Source organism: Palaemon carinicauda, chromosome 38 (genome assembly GCF_036898095.1).
Source record: "Palaemon carinicauda isolate YSFRI2023 chromosome 38, ASM3689809v2, whole genome shotgun sequence".
NCBI classification, from domain to species: domain Eukaryota; kingdom Metazoa; phylum Arthropoda; class Malacostraca; order Decapoda; family Palaemonidae; genus Palaemon; species Palaemon carinicauda.
Window position 1 is genome coordinate 25,563,169 of NC_090762.1, and position 23,935 is coordinate 25,587,103.

General features: G+C 46.0%; 1 protein-coding gene across 1 annotated transcript in view; it reads right to left on the reverse strand.

Annotated features, from left to right (window-relative positions):
- LOC137630269 (gamma-tubulin complex component 5-like) overlaps positions 1-23,935 on the reverse strand; it is a 163,847-nt gene that overhangs the window by 106,607 nt on the left and 33,305 nt on the right. The window contains exon 4 of the mRNA XM_068361719.1: positions 15,144-15,397. Within this exon, the coding sequence (XP_068217820.1) occupies positions 15,144-15,397 (254 nt within the window). The remainder of the gene's footprint in view (positions 1-15,143; positions 15,398-23,935) is intronic.

Genomic DNA, 23,935 nt, shown 5'->3' on the forward strand with positions numbered 1-23,935 from the left:
AAGACTTCCCACTTCGACTGGTAGACCTTGATGGTAGATGCTCTCCTGGCTCTCGCAATCGCTCTGGCTGCCTCCTTCGAAAATCCTCGAGCTCTTGAGAATCTTTCGATAGTCTGAAGGCAGTCAGACGAAGCGCGGGGAGGCTTTGATGAAGACTCCTTACGAGGGGCTGTCGTAAGAGATCCATCCTTAAAGGCAGACTCCTTGGAACGTCTACCAGCCATAGAAGTACCTCTGTGAACCACTCTCTCGTGGGCCAGAGTGGAGCAACCAATGTCAACCTGGTCCCTTCGTGAGAGGTGAACTTCTGCAGCACCTTGTATAGGATCTTGAAAGGTGGAAAGGCATAAACGTCCAGGTGAGACCAGTCCAGCAGGAAAGCGTCTATGTGGGCTGCCTCTGGATCTGGAACTGGAAAGCAGTAAGTCGAGAGCCTCTTTGTCAGAGAAGTCGCAAAAAGATCTATGGTGGGTTGACCCCATGTCATCCATAGCTTCTCGCACACAGTCTTATGCAACGTCCACTCCATGGAGATGACTTGTCCTCCTCTGCTGAGGCAGTCCGCCAAGACATTCATTTTTCCTTGCACAAATCTCGCCAAAGGAGAGATGTTACTTGCCTTAAATGGAGTTCCTTCTGATCCGTGGATCAAAGACCCGAGCATTCCAGACTGTCCAGTGGAGCTCCCTAACCCCAAACCGAAGCATCTGAATACAACACATGGTTTGGGTTCTTGATCGCAAGAGAAAGACCTTCTCGAAGTCTGATGTTGCTGTCCCACCAAGTCAGACATGTCTAGACTGGGTTGGAGATTGGGAAAGAGATACTCTCTAAGCCCTTCTCCTTGTTCCAATGGTTTAGGTGAAATTGGAGAGGGCATAGGTTGAGTCTCCTCAGAGAGATAAACTACTCCAGCGATGAAAGAGTTCCTACGAGGCTAGTTCAAACTCTTACAGAGCAACTGTTTTCCTCTTGCAAGAGAAGGACTTTTAACAGAGCTTGTTCCATTCTTGTGGGAGACGAAAAGGCCCGAAAAATAAGACACTGTATCTCCATTCCCAAATAAAGAATAGTCTGGGATGGGGTACTGTAAGTTACGACTTCTCTACGTTCACTATGAGACCTAGCTCCTTGGTTAGGTCTAATGTCCATTAGAGGCTCTCCAGACAGTGATATAATGACGACACCCTGATTAGCCAGTCGTCAAAATAAAGGGAGGCTCTGAATCCTCAAAAAAAGTAGAAAGCTTGCTACATTTTGCAAGGGCCTTGTAAAAACAAGAGGAGCAGGAATGAGGCCGAAGTACAGTGCTCGACATTGGTACATTACTTTCCCGTCCACAAACCTCAGATGTTGTTGAAAGTTTGGATGAATCGGGATGTGGAAGTATGCATCCTGAAGGTCGAGAGAGACCATCCAGTAGCCTTCCCTTACTGCTGCCAAGACAGATTTGGTAGTCTTCATCGTGAAGTTTGTCTTGACAATGAACACATTGAGCGCACTTACATCTTAAGTACTCCTGCAGTGAACGTGGCTGCCAGATCATTGGAGCCATCCCTGATAGCCTTGTTCCTGCAGTGAACGTGGCTGTCAGATCATTGGAGCCATCCCTGATAGCCTTGTTCATGCATGACATAATTGTACAGCAAAACATTGACAGCTGGAGAGACCTTCTGACTTAAGGCTCCCAGGGACCAACCAACAAATAAAAACTCCAAACGCTCGAAAAAACTCCTAACAGGAGATGGTCTAGCTCTGAAGCCGACCATAAAATCTTGGAGCGTCTCATGGCCAGGCGACGGGGAGAGTCTATGAGGCTTGAGAAGTCTCCCTGGGCAGAGGCAGGAACTCCCAAGCCGAGAACTTCTCCCGTGTCATACCAGACGCTCGCTCTAGAAGCCAGTTTAAAAGGAGGGAAAGCAAAGGCTGTCTCCCCCAAACTCCTCCTGGTGATCAACCAGTCGCCTAGCAAACGTAAAGCTCTCTTAGAAGAGCGAGAGAGCACTAGCTTAGAAAACGACGGCTTCGAAGTAGCTAGGCCTAGCGTAAACTCTGACGAAGGCGAACGAGGAGCAGCAGTTACAAAATGGACCGGAAAAAGATCCTTAAAAATCAGCATGAGGTCTGAGCAGCTTTAGGCTCCTCTCCGTCTGACAAAGTCCCCAAAGGAATATCAGTAGGAGGAGGATCAGCAACTTCCTCATCTGAAGGATCCTCATCCGACAATTGTCTAGTCTCATGATAAGGAGAGACCTGCCGCGGCGGCAATGCTTGACAGGCAATGTCAACAAGCAAAGGAGCAGCAGTAGCAGTAGAGGAAGCGACGTCAGGTCGCTGCTGAAAGGACTGAAAACCTTGTGACTGTCCAACAACAACAACAACAGGAGTTGATGGACGCTCGACGTCACGTCGGAACTGCATTGACTGCCTAGACTGAGCAGTCAAAACAACCTTCGACTGCAGTGATTGACGCTCAACGTCAAGTCGAGGCAACTGAGCTGGTTGGCGAACGTCCTGAACGTCAACACGAGACTGCGGCAGCGGCTGAACGTCAACATGAGACTGCGGCAGCGGCTGAAAGTCAACACGAGACTGCAGCGAGGGAGGATCCATGTCACGTGACTGACGTGAAAAACTACTGACATCTCGTTTCAAATTACAAGAAACGTCAGCATTAACGTCAAACAGACAAGTAAATGCTCGTTTGGGTGGCTGACGGCCAGAGTCTCGTTTAGCGTAACGGCGACTCGAAAGCGAAGGTTCATCGTGAACCTGCTCAACGTCATACTTCTCCATAAGGGAGGCAAGCTTAGTCTGCATGTCCTGCAGGACAACCCATTTAGGATCAACGGAAGTCGGAACGGGCCGAGACAACGGTAACGTCTGTGTTGGCAAAACATTGCCGTTACCGCGACCCTCGGACCCCGTGTTACGCTTGCGTTTAATAGGCGAACAGTCTTCCGACGACTGCAAAGGGTCAGAGCTGTCCCCATGGCTACAGCCAGGACGCTGGACCTGTCCTGAAGGGACTGACTTTCGCTTAAAGGGTCTAGAAACCTTGCGCCAAGGTTTCTTTTGCGAAAAGTCTTCGGATGACGAGGAGAACACAGTCTCACCCGTCTTATGGTAAGGGCGATCTTGACGAGAAACATCCGATACCAAAGAGGGAACGTCTGTACGTTGGTTAAAGCCTCTCGTCCCCTTAAGTCCTACGACATTACTTCTCCCTGGTGCAGGGGAGCCTGAAAGAGGTCTCGGACTAGGGGAGCGACAAGCACGAACAAACGAACCCTTCGCAACACAGAACATGTTTTCTTGCACTTACTTCACTGATATTGTATTTTTCAATAATTTCACATTAGGCATGAATAAAACTGATATCTACCTGAAGCACGCTATTCTCCCTTACATCAAAAGGTTATAATTGCGAAATGAGTCGTATAATGTAAGCACATTAGTACAAAATGAAACACACATGCAAAAATAAAAAAACATATACATATATATCGAATAAAACGGAAATATATAAAGTTAAAAAGGATCAGTGACTGGGGAGGAGACTAAACACTAGTTCACTAAAGACTACGTTTTCAATCTCTCACCGTACAGTGCCTTGGGACGAGAATAAAAACTAAAAACGTTTTATCCTCTCTCCCCGTACAGAGACTTGGGACGAGAGTAAAAAACTGAATCGAGAACAACGTTACTCGCTCCCAAACTCCTTACTAGGGACGAGAATAAGGATCGGATCGTTCTCTCTTTCTCTCTCTCTCTCCGTCTCTCTCTCTCTCTCTTGTCACACACAAGAGAATTGCCCACTCACCCTTCGTCAATAAACAGGTTATTTGACCAAAGGAAAAAACTGAAAGGACTAAGAAATTGAAAATTAACAAGTTCCTTTAAATTAGTATTTAAAACACTTCAGTTTGAAAGAAGAATGAACAAAACGTCAAAATCGATTTACTCTTTCTGCAAAGTGAAACCGTGATTCTCTCTTTCTCTATCGTAACGATAGAGCGCAAACTGCGTAGCATAAATAAACCAAACGTTAGTTCATCTTTGAAAAAAAAAACAGCACGAAGACTATTCAAAGAATATATTTCTTAAAATATTTTCTAAAAAATATTCATTTCATAACTCTTACAGAGCAAATGATTTAAACTTAACGAAAATAAAAGTTGAATGGGCTCAACGTTGTTTAACTTCGGTTTCCAAGTTAGGACCGCCTACATCTCGGACTAGGGGAGGAATAGGTAAAGGCTGCATATAAACAAAACATAAAATTTATCTAATCGAAGAGGCCTAATAAAGGCGGATGAGATATAAAATATATAGAGGAAAATCTATAATTATCTCGTTATAAATTATTGTTGATAAAATAATTACTAAAAGCCTTAACCACACTTCCGTACACTGAGGGAAGGGTCGGCCATCTTTACTCTATGGAAAAACCATAGATAAAAAAGTAAGGGCAAAACACTTTTCCTCTCCTTTCAAAAGCATTTCTTTTGAAGATAGTATTGAATAATCCAACACGGCGAAAGCAATAAAACCAAATCCAAGTACTTCACCAATTCGGTAGAAAACTCGAGGTCATAAAGCGAGTGGAATCAACTTGTCGATGAAACCGACAGAGAAGAACTGGAGCTGTTTACAAGTATATGCGGTATCTGGCCGATAGTCGGCGCTGGTGGGCACACCCGCAACCTTCACGGCGATCGCTCGCGAGTTTTTGGAATCTGTCGAGCCGTCGGAGACGTCAGCTATTATATATTCACCGGCTAAGTTTAATATTTAAAAAACACAATTGTAATAACAAAGGCTATTGTGGATATGGCCGTAGCCTGAGACCGCAGTAAGGGCCACCGGAGGGTCGTATCTAAACAATATGAAGCCCGTCCCATGTAGTAAACAATATATAAATATAACAATAGAACGAAAGTCATTGAGAATCCCTCATGCCGGAGTAGAACTCAAGGCGGAGTGGAAAACGTTCATAACTACTCCCGAACCGTAACGGGGAAAGGACGAAACACCGACCTAAAATAACGCTAACAATTGAAAAGTAACCAAAAATAAATAACTCGTAAGTTATCATACACCCAGAGGGGGAGAGGTGAGGGAGGGAGAACCCGTTGAACGCACAAAACGGAAAACGGGAAATCCGCTCACCCACCGGAGCTAAGAAAGAAAACGAGAGAAAGGGGTAACTCGTGCCTGCGAACAGAAAATGGGGACGCCAAGCTCTCGCTCTCTTGGACACAATATCAGGACTAACAATCACACAACACTATTATAAACGTATAAAATAAAAATGTACATCAAGATAAGACTACGAACGAAGAATAGCATCTGATAAAATGTTATTTTGATAATAAAATAAATTTTTGAATATACTTACCCGGTGATTATAATAGCTGCAGCTCTGCTGCTCGACAGAAAACTCTACGGAAAAAATCCGCCAGCGATCGATATACAGGTAGGGGGTGTACTTCAACAGCGCCATCTGTCGTCCAGATACCCAGTACTCATTGTAAACAAAGAACTCAATTTTCTCCTCGGTCCACTGCGTCTCTATTGGGGAGGAAGGGAGGGTCCTTTAATTTATAATCACCGGGTAAGTATATTCAAAAATTTATTTTATTATCAAAATAACATTTTTCAATATTTAACTTAGCCGGTGATTATAATAGCTGATTCACACCCAGGGGGGTGGGTAGAGACCAGCAATAAATGTTTACATCATTATGAGCTAAGGATTTTTTTATTTCATTTTAGAAGTTATCAAAATAACAAAAACAAAATAAATAGGTACCTGGTAAGGAAGTCGACTTGAACAATTACTCTGCCTTTTTAAGTACGTCTTCCTTACGGAGCCTCGCGATCCTCTTAGGATGCTGAGCGACCCCTAGAATCTGAAGTATCAAGGGTTGCAACCCATACCACAGGACCTCATCAAAACCTCTAATCTAGGCGCTTCTCAAGAAAAGAATTTGACCACCCGCCAAATCAACCAGGATGCGAAAGGCTTCTTAGCCTTCCGGACAACCCAAAAACAACAATAAAAAACATTTCAAGAGAAAGATTAAAAAGGTTATGGAATTAGGGGATTGTAGTGGTTGAGTCCTCACCCACTACTGCACTCGCTGCTACGAATTGTCCCAGAGTGTAGCAGTTCTCGTAAAGAGACTGGACATCTTTAAGGTATAAAGACGCGAACACTGACTTGCTTCTCCAATAGGTTGCGTCCATTATACTTCGCAGAGATCTATTTTGTTTAAAGGCCACTGAAGTTGCGACAGCTCTAACTTCATGTGTCCTTACCTTCAGCAAAGCTTGGTCTTCCTCACTCAGATGTGAATGAGCTTCTCGTATTAACAGTCTGATAAAATAGGATAAAGCATTCTTTGACATAGGCAAAGATGGTTTCTTAACTGAACACCATAAAGCTTCTGACTGTCCTCGTAAAGGTTTAGTTCGTCTTAAATAGAACTTAAGAGCTCTCACAGGGCATAAGACTCTTTCTAGTTCATTTCCAACCATATTCGATAGGCTTGGAATATCGAACGATTTCGGCCAAGGACGAGAAGGTAGCTCGTTTTTGGCTAGAAAACCAAGTTGTAGAGAACATGTAGCCGTTTCAGATGTAAATCCGATGTTCCTGCTGAAGGCGTGAATCTCACTGACTCTTTTAGCTGTGGCTAAGCAAACCAAGAAAAGAGTCTTTAAGGTGAGATCTTTAAAGGAGGCTGATTGTAGCGGCTCGAACCTTTCTGACATGAGGAATCTTAGTACCACGTCTAAATTCCAACCAGGTGTAGCCAAACGGCGCTCCTTCGTGGTCTCAAAAGACTTAAGGAGGTCCTGTATATCTTTATTGTTGGAAAGATCTAAGCCTCTGTGACGGAAGACTGATGCCAACATGCTTCTGTAACCCTTGATAGTGGGAGCTGAAAGAGATCGTTCTTTCCTCAGGTATAAAAGGAAGTCAGCTATTTGAGTTACAGAGGTACTGGTCGAGGATACAGATACTGACTTGCACCAGTTTCGGAAGACTTCCCACTTCGATTGGTAGACTCTAAGGGTGGATGTCCTCCTTGCTCTAGCAATCGCCCTGGCTGCCTCCTTCGAAAAGCCTCTAGCTCTCAAGAGTCTTTCGATAGTCTGAAGGCAGTCAGACAAAGAGCGTGGAGGCCTTGGTGTACCTTCTTTACGTGTGGCTGACGTAGAAGGTCCACCCTTAGAGGAAGACTTCTGGGAACGTCCACTAGCCATCGAAGTACCTTGGTGAACCATTCTCTCACGGGCCAGAGGGGAGCAACTAATGTCAACCTTGTCCCTTCGTGAGAGGCGAACTTCTGCAGTACCTTGTTGACAATCTTGAACGGGGGGAATGCATATAGGTCTAGATGTGACCAATCTAGGAAAAAGGCATCTATATGAACTGCTGCTGGGTCCGGGATTGGTGAGCAATATATTGGGAGCCTCTTGGTCATCGAGGTTGCGAAGAGATCTATGGTTGGCTGGCCCCATGTGGCCCAAAGTCTCTTGCACACATCCTTGTGTAGGGTCCATTCTATTGGAATGATTTGTCCCTTCCGACTGAGACAATCTGCCATGACATTCAAGTTGCCTTGGATGAACCTCGTTACTAGCGAAATGTTTTGACCTTTTGACCAGGTGAGCAGGTCCCTTGCGATCTCGTACAACGTCATAGAGTGGGTCCCTCCTTGCTTGGAGATGTACGCCAAAGCCGTGGTGTTGTCCGAGTTCACCTCCACCAATTTGCCTTGAAGGAGAGACTTGAAGCTTTTCAAGGCCAGATGAACTGCCAGTAGCTCCTTGCAGTTGATATGCATTGTCCTTTGACTCGAGTTCCAAGTTCCCGAGCATTCCCGACCGTCTAATGTCGCGCCCCAGCCTGTGTCCGATGCGTCCGAGAAGAGAACGTGGTTGGGAGTTTGAACAGCCAGGGGCAGACCCTCTCTGAGGCTGATACTGTCCTTCCACCAAGTCAGGCAAGACTTCATCTTCTCGGAAATGGGGATCGAGACCGCTTCTAGCGTCTTGTCCTTTTTCCAGTAAACAGCAAGGTGATATTGAAGAGGACGGAGATGTAGTCTTCCTAACGATACGAACTGTTCCAGGGATGATAGTGTCCCTATCAGACTCATCCTCTGTCTGACTGAACATCGTTCCTTCTTCAGCATGTTCTGGATGCATAACTGGGCTTGGCTTGTTCTGGGGGCCGACGGAAAAGCCCGAAAAGCTAGACTGTGAATCTCCATCCCTAAATACACAATAGTTTGGGATGGGACCACTTGAGACTTTTCCAAATTGACAAGGAGACCCAATTCCTTGGTCAGATCTAGAGTCCACTTTAGATCCTTCAGACAGCGACGACTGGAAGAAGCTCTTAGAAGCCAGTCGTCCAAATAGAGGGAGGCTCGGATGTCCGCTAAATGAAGGAATTTGGCTACATTCCTCATCAGCCTCGTAAACACAAGAGGAGCTGTGCTTAGGCCAAAGCACAGGGCTTGAAACTGGTAGACAACCTTTTCGTAAACAAATTTCAGAAAAGGTTGGGAGTCTGGGTGGATGGGGACGTGGAAGTATGCGTCCCTTAGGTCTAAAGAGACCATCCAGTCTTCCCTTCTGACCGCTGCTAGAACGGACTTTGTGGTCTCCATGGAGAACGTCTGCTTTGTGACAAAGACATTCAGCGCACTGACGTCTAGCACCGGCCTCCACCCTCCTGTCTTCTTTGCCACTAAGAAGAGACGGTTGTAGAAGCCCGGGGTTTGATGGTCCAGGACTTTGACTACCGCTCCCTTCTCTAGTAAGAGAGACACTTCCTGTTTCAATGCTCATCTCTTGTCTTCCTCTCTGTACCTGGGAGAGAGATCGATGGGAGACGTTGCTAGAGGGGGTTTTCGTACAAACGGGATCTTGTACCCCTCTCTGAGCAACTTCACAGATTGTGCATCTGCGCCTCTCTTCTCCCAGGTCTGCCAGAAGTTCTTGAGTCTGGCTCCCACTGCTGTCTGAAAAAGCTGGCAGTCAGACTCTGCCTTTAAAGGACTTGGTTCCTTTCTTCTTTCCACGTCTCCCTTCGGCACGAGCACCTCCTCTGCTGGAGGCTCTGCCACGAAAGGGCGGAATAAATCGGGACGCTGGAGTGTCCATCCTTGGTCTAGCTGACAAGGTAGGCAAAGGGGTGGCTTTGCGAGCAGAGGACGCAACCAGATCATGAGTATCCTTCTGTATTAAAGAAGCAGCAATCTCCTTAATCAAGTCCTCTGGAAAGAGGCACTTAGAAAGAGGAGCAAACAGAAGTTCGGATCTTTGGCAAGGTGTAACGCCAGCTGACAGGAAAGAGCAAAGGTTCTCACGCTTCTTGAGGACTCCGGACACGAACGATGCAGCAAGCTCATTAGACCCGTCACGTACGGCCTTGTCCATGCAGGACATGATGAGCAAGGAAGTCTCCTTCTCTGTCGGAGAGATCTTCCTGCTTAGAGCTCCCAGACACCAGTCTAAAAAGTTGAAGACCTCGAAGGCTCTAAATATCCCTTTCAAAAGGTGGTCCAGGTCCGAAGATGACCAACATATTTTTGAGCGTCTCATGGCTAGCCTGCAGGGAGAGTCTACAAGACTTGAGAAGTCGCCCTGGGCAGAGGCAGGAACTCCCAAGCCGAGAACTTCTCCCGTGGCATACCAGACGCTCGATCTAGAAGAGAGTCTAGCAGGGGGAAACGTAAAGGCTGTCTTCCCTAGACTCTTTTTGGACTGCATCCATTCTCCTATCACTCGTAAAGCTCTCTTGGACGAGCGTGCGAGGACGAGTCTAGTAAAGGCAGGCGAGGATGACGGCATACCTAAAACAAACTCTGACGGAGGAGAGCGCGGAGCCACAGACACAAACTGGTCCGGAAACATCTCTTTGAACAGAGCTAAAACCTTTCTAAAGTCCAAAGAGGGTTGCGTGGACTTAGGCTCGTCAAGATCCGAATGTGGTTCATCAACGTGAGCAGCACCATCATCATCCGAAAGTCCATCATCCGAGAATTGAGGGGGAAGCGGCAATGGAGTAGGTAACGGCTGGTTAGCTGAGTCCGGTCGCACGGGTGCATGCGTGACTGAGCCGGACGCAACGTCATGGAACTGTTGCCCAGTCTGTGAGCTGGCAACAACCATAGCAGCGCGGGGACGCACAGCGTCTACTCCAGACTGTCTAGCCTGATGTGGGTGAGCAGTGGCAACCACACTGGGTTGCGGAGGTTGACGCACCGCGTCAAAACAAAACAACTCTGACGGTTGTTGTACCTCGCGAACGTCAACGGAAGGCTCCGTGCGTCGCTGAACATCAACATGCGGCTGGCAGGGTACACTGGAACGCATGGGTGGCGGAACTCTCTCAACTGGAGTGCGCAAGAAGGTCGCCTCAGCGTCCACAGGACGCACAACCGAGTGTGTGGTTGGTTGTAGGCAAGAGGCTGTACTAGCTGGTGCAGCAGCAACCTTCTCCGCACGCAAGTCCTGCATCAGAGACGTTAATTGGGACTGCATGCTCTGCAGCAAAGACCACTTAGGTTCTGCTGGAGCAGGTGCGGCGACAGACGGTGTAACTGTCTGAGGCGGTACCGCTTTGCCTCTCTTAGGAGGTGAGCAGTCATCGGAAGACTGCAGCGAGTCCGAACTGACCCAGTGGCTACAGCTGGGCCGTTGGACTTGCGCGGAAGAGACCGACTTGCGCTTTAACGGTCGTGAGACCTTGGTCCATGGTTTCTTGCGAGAAAACTCTTCCGCAGACGAGGTATAAATGGGCTCTCTCGTCTTTGTGTGGTAGGGGCGATCTTTGGTAGATACGCCCGAAACCACGGAGGGAACGTCTGTTCGCTGATTAAAGCCTCTCGAACCCATTTGTCGTACGACATTGCTTCTCCCCTGGACTTGGGAGCTTGCAAGAGGTCCCGGACTAGGAGGACGACAGGCACGAACAGACGAACCCTCAAGCGCAACACTATCCACAACACTATCACTCACTTTATCACTTCCTACTGCACTTTTACACTTCAGCTCCTTGACGTCCGCCATGAGCTGGTTACGGTCACTAGCAAGGGACTCAACTCTCTCACCCAGAGCTTGGATGGCACGCATCATATCAGCCATCGAAGTGCCAGAAGGGGGATTAGGAGCAACCACTACAGGGGAAGGAATAGGTTGTGGGGCATGAGGAGAGGAAAATTCAACAAACGAGAAGAACTTCTCCTAACTCTATCTCTCTCTAGCCTACGTGTATATTTTTGGAATTCGATAAAATCGAATTCCGAAAGCCCAACGCATTCCTCACATCGATCTTTCAATTGACAGGTTTTATCCCGACAATTGGAACAAGCTGTGTGAGGGTCGATAGAGGCCTTCGGAAGACGCCTAGAACAGTCCCTAGCATTACACTTCCTAAATTTTGGGACTTGAGAAGGGTCAGCCATTTTGAATTGGTCAAAGGGGAATTCAAAAACTATCCAAAGTCATCAACAAATAATCCGTAATCAAAAAAAGAATGCAAGGATTTATTGAAGAGAAAACCTGCACAGCGAAAGCTCAAAACTAGAATAGTGTACTTCACCAAATAGTTGTGAAAACAAATCCAGTTAGCAACAGCGAATTAGTAGGTCTTGCCGGTAGCACGACAGAGAGAAAATTGAGTTCTTTGTTTACAATGAGTACTGGGTATCTGGACGACAGATGGCGCTGTTGAAGTACACCCCCTACCTGTATAGCGATCGCTGGCGGATTTTTTCCGTAGAGTTTTCTGTCGAGCAGCAGAGCTGCAGCTATTATAATCACCGGCTAAGTTAAATATTGAAAAAATTAAAATAAATAGCACAGCCGAGTGACAAACGGGTACTAAACAATAACAAAGCTAGACCGCTATCTCGTTCGTAGGCTGGACTTGCTAGCAAAAAGTTCCATGAGCATAAAAACACAAAAATAATAACGGTTCTAAAGGCATAAGGCCAGGGACTTAACCAAGAACCTAAGTGACAGAGTACTAAACGGGCAGACAAAGATGAATTACCAAACAAGTGAACAAACAATGGTCGCCGTGAAGGGCCAGACGGGAATAATAAAACAAACTATACTGGATATAAAACAAAAGCCCGGTACTATAAAAAGCTGTCAAAGCAAACTATGGTACTTAACATTGGAATGTGTGAAGATGGAGCTTCGGACATGACAAAATAAATCCACGAATGTTAAAAGGCCGAGAGCACCACAAAAAAATTCCACACTAACTAGTCCAAAAAGAAGGATGATGTTCAGATGGCGCTCGCGTTGTGGCGTGGGTGGTGTGGCGCTGGTGGTTGGCTAGGGCCTTTGTATCGGCCCATCCCTTTGACGAAGGAATTAACTAAATGGAAGACAACCTGTGAATAGTGGATTTCACGCGCCTTTGCTTTATACACGACACCCAAAAGGTGCTCGCGCGAGGGTTGTAACCTCAGCATTCCATGCTTTTATCTTTCACTAGTATAATTGGAAGGTTTTATCAGAAAAGAAATATAAGAAGGACTCTTTTCACCGGCCGCCACAGGTCGACCCAGAAATACAGGACTCGAGTCATACCAAATCAGTAGAGAGCATTTTTCTAAATCCACCAGGGTTTGTAGACGAGCTACTACTGTTAAGTGTTCTCCTGGCGAGCGTGCTCATCTTTCCTGGTGAACTGAGGTTAGGATTTCCTTGCTTGTGATCACGTGATGAAAAAATGCGCTCACACGTTGAAGTAAGGCTTGAAGTCAGATGTCTGTGCGTAGTCATCAGTGAGAGAAGCTCGCCCTCGAACCTCAACAGGTAGATGGGTGCGAGATGAAGCGTAAAGCTTTCTTGTCGAACTGCAGTCTACTCTGCCATGAGTCAACTTGATCATACGCTGGAGTTGGAAAACACTCTAGTTCGCTAAACCCTCGTCAGTAAGAGATCTTGCTTCATTCAAGTTTACCTGTTCATGCGCCACAGCTACATAAGCGTTACTCATCAATACTCCCGAAGGAGTTTGGCAAGCAGTCCTGCACAATCCAGCATTAAGATTCGGTACAGGGACTGGACGAGGAACGCTAGATAATGAGAGACGAGTCCGATAAACATGACGGCGAGGGATTAATGATTTCTTATGCATTTTTATAAATATGATGTGATTGGATGAGAAATGTTTCTTTTTATGCCATTAAATAACAATGATTTATCATGATAACATTGATAAGAAAAAAGATTTACCATAATGATGTGTGATGAGCCGTAACCAGAGAGAGAAAGATCCAATGTAGTACTGGCTGGCCAGAGAAAGATCCAATGTAGTACTGGCTGGCCAGTCAAAGGACCCAATAACTCTCTAGCAGTAGTATCTCAACAAGTGGCTGGTGCCTTGGCCAACCTACTACCTACAAATAATGGTGAGAGAGCAGCTGCGATCAGCCTACGCACTATCTCCTTCGTTCTCAGTCCGAAGAGCATTGCTCCAATGTGCTAGAAAAAGGAATGGATAAATCCAAAACCCTTTCCGTAGCGCCACTCTGAAGAGACCACTCGGGGGAAGACCTAACTCGCAAACGAGAAAGGTGCTTCCCCTTGAGAAGGACAGGATGATGCTTCGGACTTCACAACCCCTCCGCAGGCTGAGCGAGTGTCTCATCGTCAGTGATCTAATGCACAAGACCAAGGTCAAGCTGCTCAGGATCAGCCGCATTTAGCCTTCCCGACTGAGCCCTCCAAGGAGTGCTAGACCGAACCCACTCTTGCACAAGTGCCGAGGCCACATGAGCAAACGGTAGGAGAGGGGGCAAAGAGACAGACCAAGGTGGGGACACTAGACTTTGCGGGTGCAATACCTCCAGAGTCTCCGGGAGGAAGACCAAGGGCAACCTCTGAGGAAGCCAGTGTCCGCTTCCTCTGTCCCTAACTGGATCAACTCCAGAAGACCTTCCTTGGACGGGGGACCTGCAATTCCTAAAGAAGACCGAAGACGAAGGATGTCGTCAACGGAGAAATACTGCCCTTTGGCAGAGGGCAGCGCCGCTTCGCTAGGGGAAGCGGCAGTGTCCTTTAAGCTTAAGGATTGTCCAGGGGTCAAACAGCCACTGCTTCTACTCTATAGTTCCAAAGGGGAAACCGAGCGAGCAGGAGTCGCATGGATATCAAGATGAAGGCAGTCAATGTTTCTTCACCTTTCCTGAGTCATCTGCCAAATCTCTCCCACTAGGAGGCTGTCTACTCCTGACATTCTGCAGCAGGCGAGTTCTGCCTACAAGCGTGTCCTCTGGAGTGAGAGTCGGTCTCGACCGCGGACATGAAGGTGCCACATTGACACCCTTCAGGTCCTGGACAAGTTCGGATGCCGAACCTTAACAGCAAGTCACACCTGCTATGAGAAAGATTAAAAAAGTCAGTCAAAATGACGATAGAACATGTGTTTGTGTGAGCAGCGTAGCCGGTACTACCTCCTAGTCTCCCTCTAACTAGCGGTGGGTAGTTACACCTCACGGAAAGTCTTATAGCTAGTCTTCCAGCTTCGCTAAAAGTAAATTACCTATAAAGAGAGATAGGATTTGTATTCAGTGACTAAACAAACCGAGATTTACTGGCCATAAGCACTCACAATTACCGAGTAGAGATTCAAATGACAATGAGCTAAAGATAAAACACAAGTCAAGAGCGCTACACATTAAAAGGGTAGGTGAGATGAATGCAAAAGACTCAATCGTAGAGTGGAAGTGAGAAAACAACCTCTTCACTTAGCGACTAGCAGTGTTGTGAGGAGATGCTGACCAACCTCCCACTTGCTCCTTGCGCATGCACTGCGTTTACCAACCCCGAGGCATGATGCAATCAACCAAATTTTGATTAGTAGTAACCAAACATAAATGACTTGGAAGTTTGTATCCGAGTAGGAATAAACTTATTCTTCAAAGTCAACATCACTAGTGAGAAAGTTCCAGAGATATGATGTTCAACAGGCAGTAAATATCAAAGAGCACAAGACAGAACGTGTAAAGAATTAATTTCTTGGCTAACCCAAAGACAAAAATCCAATAAATAACATATAAAACCAAAAATCAAGCAAAAAAAACTCTCATACATACCAAACACTAGCTACATTTGCTGCAGGGTGTGAAGATGTTGTTTCATGCTGGTAGCAAGGTCCTTTCCAATACGGCATCTGGGTATTCTCAGATATCCATGATTTTGCTCGATGAGATTGCTCTAACAAGTTTATAGCCTTAATTTTTGTTCTTGACATGGGCTTGAGAAAAAGTTCCTCTTCAGCATAACTTTTGTAACTGAGGGTGTTTTTTCTTGATCTCAAGTAGTCCTCTTCCTCACTGTCAGACCAATCCTAGAATATCTTATAAATTAGCAAACATAGTAACAATTAGAAAACTGTCACGTTCTTATTGTAATATACTTCTCAAATAATATATAAAATATTTAAGAAACTTTTGTTTTTCCTAGCTATACAAACCAGCGTCCTTTAATTAGGGAGATTACTTCAGCCCAGGCTAGAATCTGTATGAAAATTGTTAACGAACAATTTACCAACTGTCGAAGGAGTGGGGCAAGAATAATCGATTGATTTATTTTGGGTTCTCTGGCATCGTGACATTGAAGATCATTTACATCAAAGTGGAGCGAAAAGCCACCCCACAGACCCCTTCCAGTTTGAGAATACAGTATTCACATTTTGATCCTTCAGCTCAGGACTCAAGTGGGGAAGTTTATATTAAAGGACTCCGGTTTGTATGGCTTGGAAAAATGCAAATTATTTTAAAAATTTGTTATTTGTTACTATGCGGCATAGAAATCCTTATCTTATAATTAGGGAGACTCACTCCTTGTGGAGTTGAAAATCCTCTAGAACCAAAACTGAAAGATTCTGACTCTTCCCTGGAAGTGTTCAGTGCGTGATACGTTTTCCATAAGGATGAAAAACTGATAAGCACTGGGATGTACAATAGAAACTGTACTAGATAAGTCAAGAGGAGGCCCTCCCGAAAAGGGAATGTCAGAATCAAATACCAAATACAGTACATGACTGATGGATTGGTATAGGATTTGCAATCCCATGCTTGCATGGGGGATGGAGAGATACTGTATACTAATACTTCTTTGGAAATGAAGAATGGTGCTCTAAAGTTTAACTTGCCCGCATCTGGCCTCACCACCATGAAATGATTCGACCGCTTGTCCCCACAAGAAGGGGAAAAGAATGAAGTAGAAGAGCCAGTTGTAACACCTTTTATTCCACACTTCTAAGTAGTAGGCTGGCCAGGGCACCAGCCACCCATTGAGATACTACCGCTAGAGTGTTATTGGATCCTTTGACTGGCCAGCAGTAATACATTCAATCCTTTTCTCTGGTTAGGGCTCAATTTTTCTTTGCTTACACATACACCGAATAGTCTGGCCTATTCTCTTCACATTCTCGTCTTTCCTCATACAGCTGATAACACTGAAATTACCAAATACTTCCTCTTTGCTCAAGAGGCTAATTACTATACTGTAATTGTTCAGTGGCTACTTTCCTCTAGGTAAGGGAAGAAGAGACTCTTTAGCTATGGTAAGCAGCTCTTCTAGATGAAGGACACTCCAAAATCAAACCATTGTTCTCTAGTCTTGGGTAGTGCCATAGCCTTTGTACCATGATCTTCCACAGTCTTGGGTTAGAGTTCTCTTGCTTGAGGGTAAACTCGAGCACACTATTCTTATTTCTTCCTCTTGTTTTTTGGAATGGTGTGTTGGGCAGACATAATAGAAGGGCCATGGATGCCTGGTGGTTTATCAAGAGGTTGTATTTTCCTTATCCGATTCTCTTTCTTTCCAAAACCATCCATGCTGTCCTCCCTTCAGTTGAATTGGCTATCTTGAAGGGTATTTAGCCTTGCATGGAGTATCGGCTCCTCCATGTTGACCATTTTTCCCCAATTTTTTTTTTCTATATTCTATGGGTTTGATCAATCACTTTATTCATATTTAGGTACATATTGTTTTTGTTATTATTATTGTTAATTTAGTTTTTATGTATGATGTATCTTTTTTATTACCATTAATTCTTATGCTGTCTGGAGACATTGAGCAAAATTAGGGACCAGTACGCCCTAGATTTCGTCGATGTCGACTACTGTATTGCAATATTCGTGGTCTTCATGCAAATATTCAAGACCTTACAGTTGCGTCCAGACAGTAGGATATTCTTTCGTGCTCATCTGAGCTCCTTATAACTGGTTTTAAGAAACCAATAATGTTGAAAAGCGATGCCATCCCTAGGGCCAGGGGAATGGCGGTGTACATTAGGACTGAGTACCCTACTTCTCATAAGTACTGCTATGAATTTGGGTGTCATGAAATTTAGGTGATAAAAGTTTGTGGCAGGAATAACAACTTCTATTTGTGTTCGGTGATTCTATCTTTAATTGTCTTCTTACCATTAAGGCTAAGATACAAGAAGATGATAGAAAGGCCTCTTTTGTCTTTGTTGGTGATTTCAATGCTCACCATAGGGAGTGGTTAATTTCTGTTTACCCTACCGATCGACATGACTCTTTAGTCTTTGCCTCTGAATCAGGCTGTAAGCAAATCATAAGTGAAGCTACTCACAGGTCTGGTAATTGTTTTGATCTCCCCCAGATTCAGCAGGGGGACTAGCGCCGTCTTCGGCATCAGCCACAGCAGGGGACGAAAAGTCCAAGTGGCGAGCGGCCACAGCAGGGGACCAAAAGTCCGAGTGGCGGGTGGCAACACCATGATCGTCTGGTGCTGCCGCTCAAATTCGAAGGATCAACCTCTGAGAAAGTCAGTGCACCCTTCCTATCAGCACCCAATTGAAGGAGTTCGAACAGAACTTCTCTCGACAGGGGACCATCTACACTCAGTGACGGCCACATCTGCAACAAACCAGAAAAGACCAGGCGCTCCCAGGGGGAAGGGATGGCACCGTTTCGCCAGGGGAAACGGTACCGCCTCTTAATCATTGAGATTGTCTTGGGGTTAATAGGGCTGCACTGCTACTCGGGCATTCCCCACAGAGGACCGGTCGAGGAGCAGCTTCGGGAAGAGATCAGGGAGAAAAAGGAGGAGAAGAATCTCACATACTTCTTTTTCCAAAACCAAACCTCTCCCAATGGCAGGTAAACCCCTCCCGACACTCAGGACAAATGCTATCCTGGTCACACCATTGACCTCAGCACGACAGACACAGCTAGTGAGGATCCATCTCACAGGTGGACATAAAGGTACCACAGGAGTGGCCTTCGGGTCCAAGACAGGTGAGCATGAGCCCGGTCAGAAAAATGTTATTTTTATTAATAAAATAAATTTTTGAATATACTTACCCGGTGATCATATAAGCTGCAACTCTGTTGCTCGACAGAAAAACCTACGGTCCAAATACGCCAGCGATCGCTATGCAGGTGGGGGTGTACATCAACAGCCCCATCTGTCGAGCAGGTACTTAGTACTCCAAGTAAACAAAGAACCAATTTTCTCCTCGGTCCACTGGGTCTCTATTGGGGAGGAAGGGAGGGTCCTTTAATATATGATCACCGGGTAAGTATATTCAAAAATTTATTTTATTAATAAAAATAACATTTTTCAATATTAAACTTAGCCGGTGATCATATAAGCAGATTCACACCCAGGGGGGTGGGTAAAGACCAGCATAACATGTTTACATTATTATGAGCTAAGTATTTTGTATTTCATTTTAGCAGTTATTCAAAATAACAAACATAAAATAAATAAGTACCTGGTAAGGAAGTCGACTTGAACAATTACTCTGCCTTTTTAAGTACGTCTTCCTTACGGAGCCTCTCGATCCTCTTAGGATGCTGAGCGACCCCTAGGATCTGAAGTATCAAGGGTTGCAACCCATACAACAGGACCTCATCAAAACCTCTAATCTAGGCGCTTCTCAAGAAATGACTTTGACCACCCGCCAAATCAAGTAGGATGCGAAAGGCTTCTTAGCCTTCCGGACAACCCAAAAACAATAATAAAACATTTCAAGAGAAAGATTAAAAAGGTTATGGAATTAGGGAATTGTAGTGGTTGAGCCCTCACCCACTACTGCACTTGTTGCTACGAATGGTCCCAGAGTGTAGCAGTTCTCGTAAAGAGACTGGACATTCTTAAGATAAAAAGACGCGAACACTGATTTGCTTTTCCAATAGGTTGCGTCGATTATACTTTGCAGAGATCTATTTTGTTTAAAGGCCACGGAAGTTGCGACAGCTCTAACTTCGTGTGTCCTTACCTTCAGCAAAGCTTGGTCTTCCTCATTCAGATGGGAATGAGCTTCTCGTATTAACAGTCTGAAAAAATAGGATAAAGCATTCTTTGACATAGGCAAAGATGGATTCTTAACTGAACACCATAAAGCTTCAGACGGGCCTCGTAAAGGTTTTTAAATAGAACTTAAGAGCTCTTACAGGACATAAGACTCTTTCTAGTTCATTTCCAACCATACGATAAGTTTGGAATATCGAACGATATTGGCCAAGGCTGAGAAGGCAGCTCGTGTTTGGCTAGAAAACCAAGTTGTAGAACATGTAGCCGTTTCGGATGAGAATCCGATGTTCTTGCTGAAGGCATGAATCTCACTGACTCTTTTAGCTGTGGCTAAGCATACCAGGAAAAGAGTCTTTAAGGTGAGATCTTTCAGGGAGGCTGATTGTAGCGGTTCGAACCTGTCTGACATAAGGAATCTTAGTACCACGTCTAAATTCCAACCAGGTGTAACCAAACGACGCTCCTTCGTGGTCTCAAAAGACTTAAGGAGGTCCTGTAGATCTTTATTGTTGGAAAGATCTAAGCCTCTGTGACGGAAGACTGATGCCAACATGCTTCTGTAACCCTTGATAGTGGGAGCTGAAAGAGATTGTTCTTTCCTCAGATATAAGAGGAAGTCAGCTATTTGAGTTACAGAGGTACTGGTCGAGGATACGGATACTGACTTGCACCAGTTTCGGAAGATTTCCCACTTCGATTGGTAGACTCTAAGGGTGGATGTTCTCCTTGCTCTAGCAATCGCTCTGGCTGCCTCCTTCGAAAAGCCTCTAGCTCTCGAGAGTCTTTCGATAGTCTGAAGGCAGTCAGACGAAGAGCGTGGAGGCCTTGGTGTACCTTCTTTACGTGTGGCTGACGTAGAAGGTCCACCCTTATGGGAAGTGTTCTGGGAACGTCTACTAGCCATCGAAGTACCTCGGTGAACCATTCTCTCGCGGGCCAGAGGGGAGCAACTAGCGTCAACCTTGTCCCTTCGTGAGAGGTGAACTTCTGCAGTACCTTGTTGACAATCTTGAACGGAGGGAATGCATATAGATCTAGATGTGACCAATCTAGTAGAAAGGCATCAATATGAACTGCTGCTGGGTCCGGGATTGGTGAGCAAAATATTGGGAGCCTCTTGGTCATCGAGGTTGCGAAGAGATCTATGGTTGGCTGGCCCCAGGTGGCCCAAAGTCTCTTGCATACATCCTTGTGGAGGGTCCATTCTGTTGGAATTATTTGTCCCTTCCGACTGAGACAATCTGCCATGACATTCAAGTTGCCTTGGATGAACCTCGTTACTAGTGATATGTCTAGACCTTTTGACCAGGTGAGGAGGTCCCTTGCGATCTCGTACAATGTCAGAGAGTAGGTCCCTCCTTGCTTGGAGATGTACGCCAAAGCCGTGGTGTTGTCCGAGTTCACCTCCACCACTTTGCCTTGAAGGAGAGACCTGAAGCTTTTCCAGGTCAGACGTACTGCCAGTAGCTCCTTGCAGTTGAAATGCATTGTCCTTTGACTCGAGTTCCATAATCCCGAGCATTCCCTACCGTCTAATGTCGCACCCCAGCCTACGTCCGATGCGTCCGAGAAGAGAACGTGGTTGGGAGTCTGAACAGTCAGGGGAAGACCCTCTCTAAGGTTGATATAGTCCTTTCACCAAGTCAGACAAGACTTTATCTTTCCGGAAACCGGGATCGAGACCGCTTCTAGCGTCTTGTCCTTTTTCCAGTGAAAAGCTAGATGGTATAGAAGAGGACGGAGGTGTAGTCTTCCTAGTGACACAAATTGATCCACGGATGACAGTGTCCCTACCAGACTCATCCACAGCCTGACTGGGCAGCGTTCCTTCTTCAGCATCTTCTGGATGGATAGCAGGGCTGGGGGCTGATCGTCTTGTTCAGCAACGTCCTCATCAGAGGGTTCCTCATCCGAAACTGATGAGGAAACGGCAACGGAGTGGGCAACGTCTGACTCGCTGAATCCGGTCGCATTGGTGGATGCGTGACGGAGCCGGACGCAATATCATGGAACTGCTGCACAGTCTGTGAACTGTCAACAACCATGGGTGCGCGAGGAAGTACAGCGTCAACCCGAAACTGTCTAGACTGTCTGGGTTGTGCAGTCAACACCCTACCGGGTTGCTGAGGTTGACGCACTGCGTCACAACAAGTCACTTCTGCTGGTTGTTGAACGTCCTGAACGTCAACAACCACCTCCGAGCGTCGCTTAACGTCAACGTGCGACTGGCAACCCACACTGGGTCGCATCGGTGGAGGAACCACCTCAACTGGCAGACGCGAGTAGGTTACCTCAGCGTCAACAGGGCGCACAACCGACCGGTTGGAAGCTTGTTGGCCAGAAGGAGGAACCACCTCAACTGGCAGACGCGAGGTTACCTCAGCGTCAACAGGGCGCACAACCAACCGGTTGGAAGGTTGTTGGCCAGAAGGTTCTTCTCCACATTTAAGTCCTCTATCAAGGACGCAAGCTTGGACTGCATGTCTTGCAGCAAAGCCCATTTAGGGTCTATTGGAGCAGGTGTGGCAACAGACGGGGTTAGCGACTGAGGCGGAACCATTTACCATCCCTGAAAGCCTTGTTATGTGTGACATAATAGTACAGCAAAACTTCAAAGGCTCGACAAAAGTTGAGAAGTTGACCTGTAAACAACTTGGAGCGTCTCCTGGCTAGGCGCCAGGGCGAGTCTACCAGAATTCTCTCGTGTCCTATCAGACTCTCGCTCTATAAGCCAGTTTAAAAGAAGGGAAATCAAAGGCTGTATCCCTAAAACTCCTCCTGGTGCAAAAACCAGTCGCCTAGCCAACGTAACGCTCTCTAGGAGAGCGAGAGAGCACTAGCTTAAAAACAACGGCTTCGAAGTAGCTAGGCCTAGTGTAAGTTCTGACGTTTAGGCGAACGAGGAGCAGCAGTTACAAGATCCGGACGAAGATCCTTAAAAAATCATCATGATTTAATTAAAGTCCATAGGAGGCTAAGCAGCTTAAGGCTCCTCTCCAAATGACAGAGTCCTCAAGGGAATATCAGTAGGAGGGAGAACAGCACTTTCTCATCTACAGGAACCTTGTCCGATAAAAGCTAGGTTATCTCAGTGAGTCTCTCACTGGTGCATTAGTAGCAGACCAGAAGGCAACGTCATGTAACTGCTTGACAGTCTGTGAACTGTCAACCACAACAGGTGCGTGAGGACATACAGTGTTCACTCGAGACTGCTTTGACTGTCTATACTGAGCAGTCAAAACAACTCTAGAATGCGGAGGTTGACGCACCGCGTCAAAACAAAACAACTTAGACTGTTGTTGTACCTCGCAAACGTCAACGGAAGGTTCCGTGCGTTACTGAACGTCAACATGCGGCTGGCAGGGTACACTGGAACGCATGGGTGGCGGGACTCTCTCAGCTGGAGTGCGGCAGAAGGTTGCCTCAGCGTCCACAGGACGCACAACCGTGTTGGTTGTAGGCTACAGGTTGGTGCAGTGTCAACCTTCTCCGCACGAAAGTCCCGCATCAATGACGTTAACTGAGACTGCATGGTCTGCAGCAAAGACCACTTAGGGTCTACAGGAGCAGGTGCGGCAACAGTCGGTGTGACTGCCTGATGCGGTACCGCTTTGCCTCTCTTAGGAGGTGAGCAGTCGTCGGAAGACTGCAGCGAGTCCGAACTGACCCAGTGGCTACAACTGGGACGTTGGACTTGCGCGGAAGGGACCGACTTGCGCTTAATAAGCTGCGAGACCTTGGTCCATGGTTTCTTACGAGAAACCTCTTCCGCAGACGAGAAATAAATGGGCTCTCTCGTCTTTGTGTGGGTGGGGCGATCTTGGGTAGATACGCCCGAAACCACGGAGGGAAACGTCTGTTCGTTGATCAAGGCCTGACGAACCCATAAGTCGTTCGACATTACTTCTCCCCTGGGCTTGGGAGCTTGCAAGAGGTCCCGGACTAGGTGAACGACAGGCACGAACAGACGAACCCTCGGACGCAACACTGTAACACTTTGCGCATATCACTTTATCGCTTCGATTTTCTGTTTTGCACTTATTTCACTGAAATCGAAACTTTTACTGATTTCTACCTGAAACACGCAATTCTACCCTCATTAAAAGGTAGTAATTGCGAAATCAGTCGTATAATGCAGCTCATTAATACTAGCAAAAAACAGAAAACATATATAAAGATAAAAAAAAAAAAAAATCAGTGGCTGGGAAAGAGACTAAACACTAGTTCAAATAAACTACGTTTACAATCTCTCACCATCTCTCACCGCACATAGCCTGGGGACAAGAATAAAACCCTAGAAACGTTTTACCTTCTTCCCCGTACAGCGACTAGGGACGAGAGTAACACGAGAAAAACGTTACCCGCTTGAACGGAACGTTTTCTCTCCTCTCTCTCCCTCCGTCTCTATCTCTCTCTCTCTTTCTCTATTGATTTCGCACCTAAGAGAAGAGCCCAATTATATATCGTCAAAAAAACATGTTATTTGACTAAAGGAAAAAACTGAAAGGCTTTCCAAATAAAAAGTTCCTTTAAATTAGAATTTAAAACATTTAAGCTAAGAAAGAATGAACGAAACGTCAGAATCGATTTA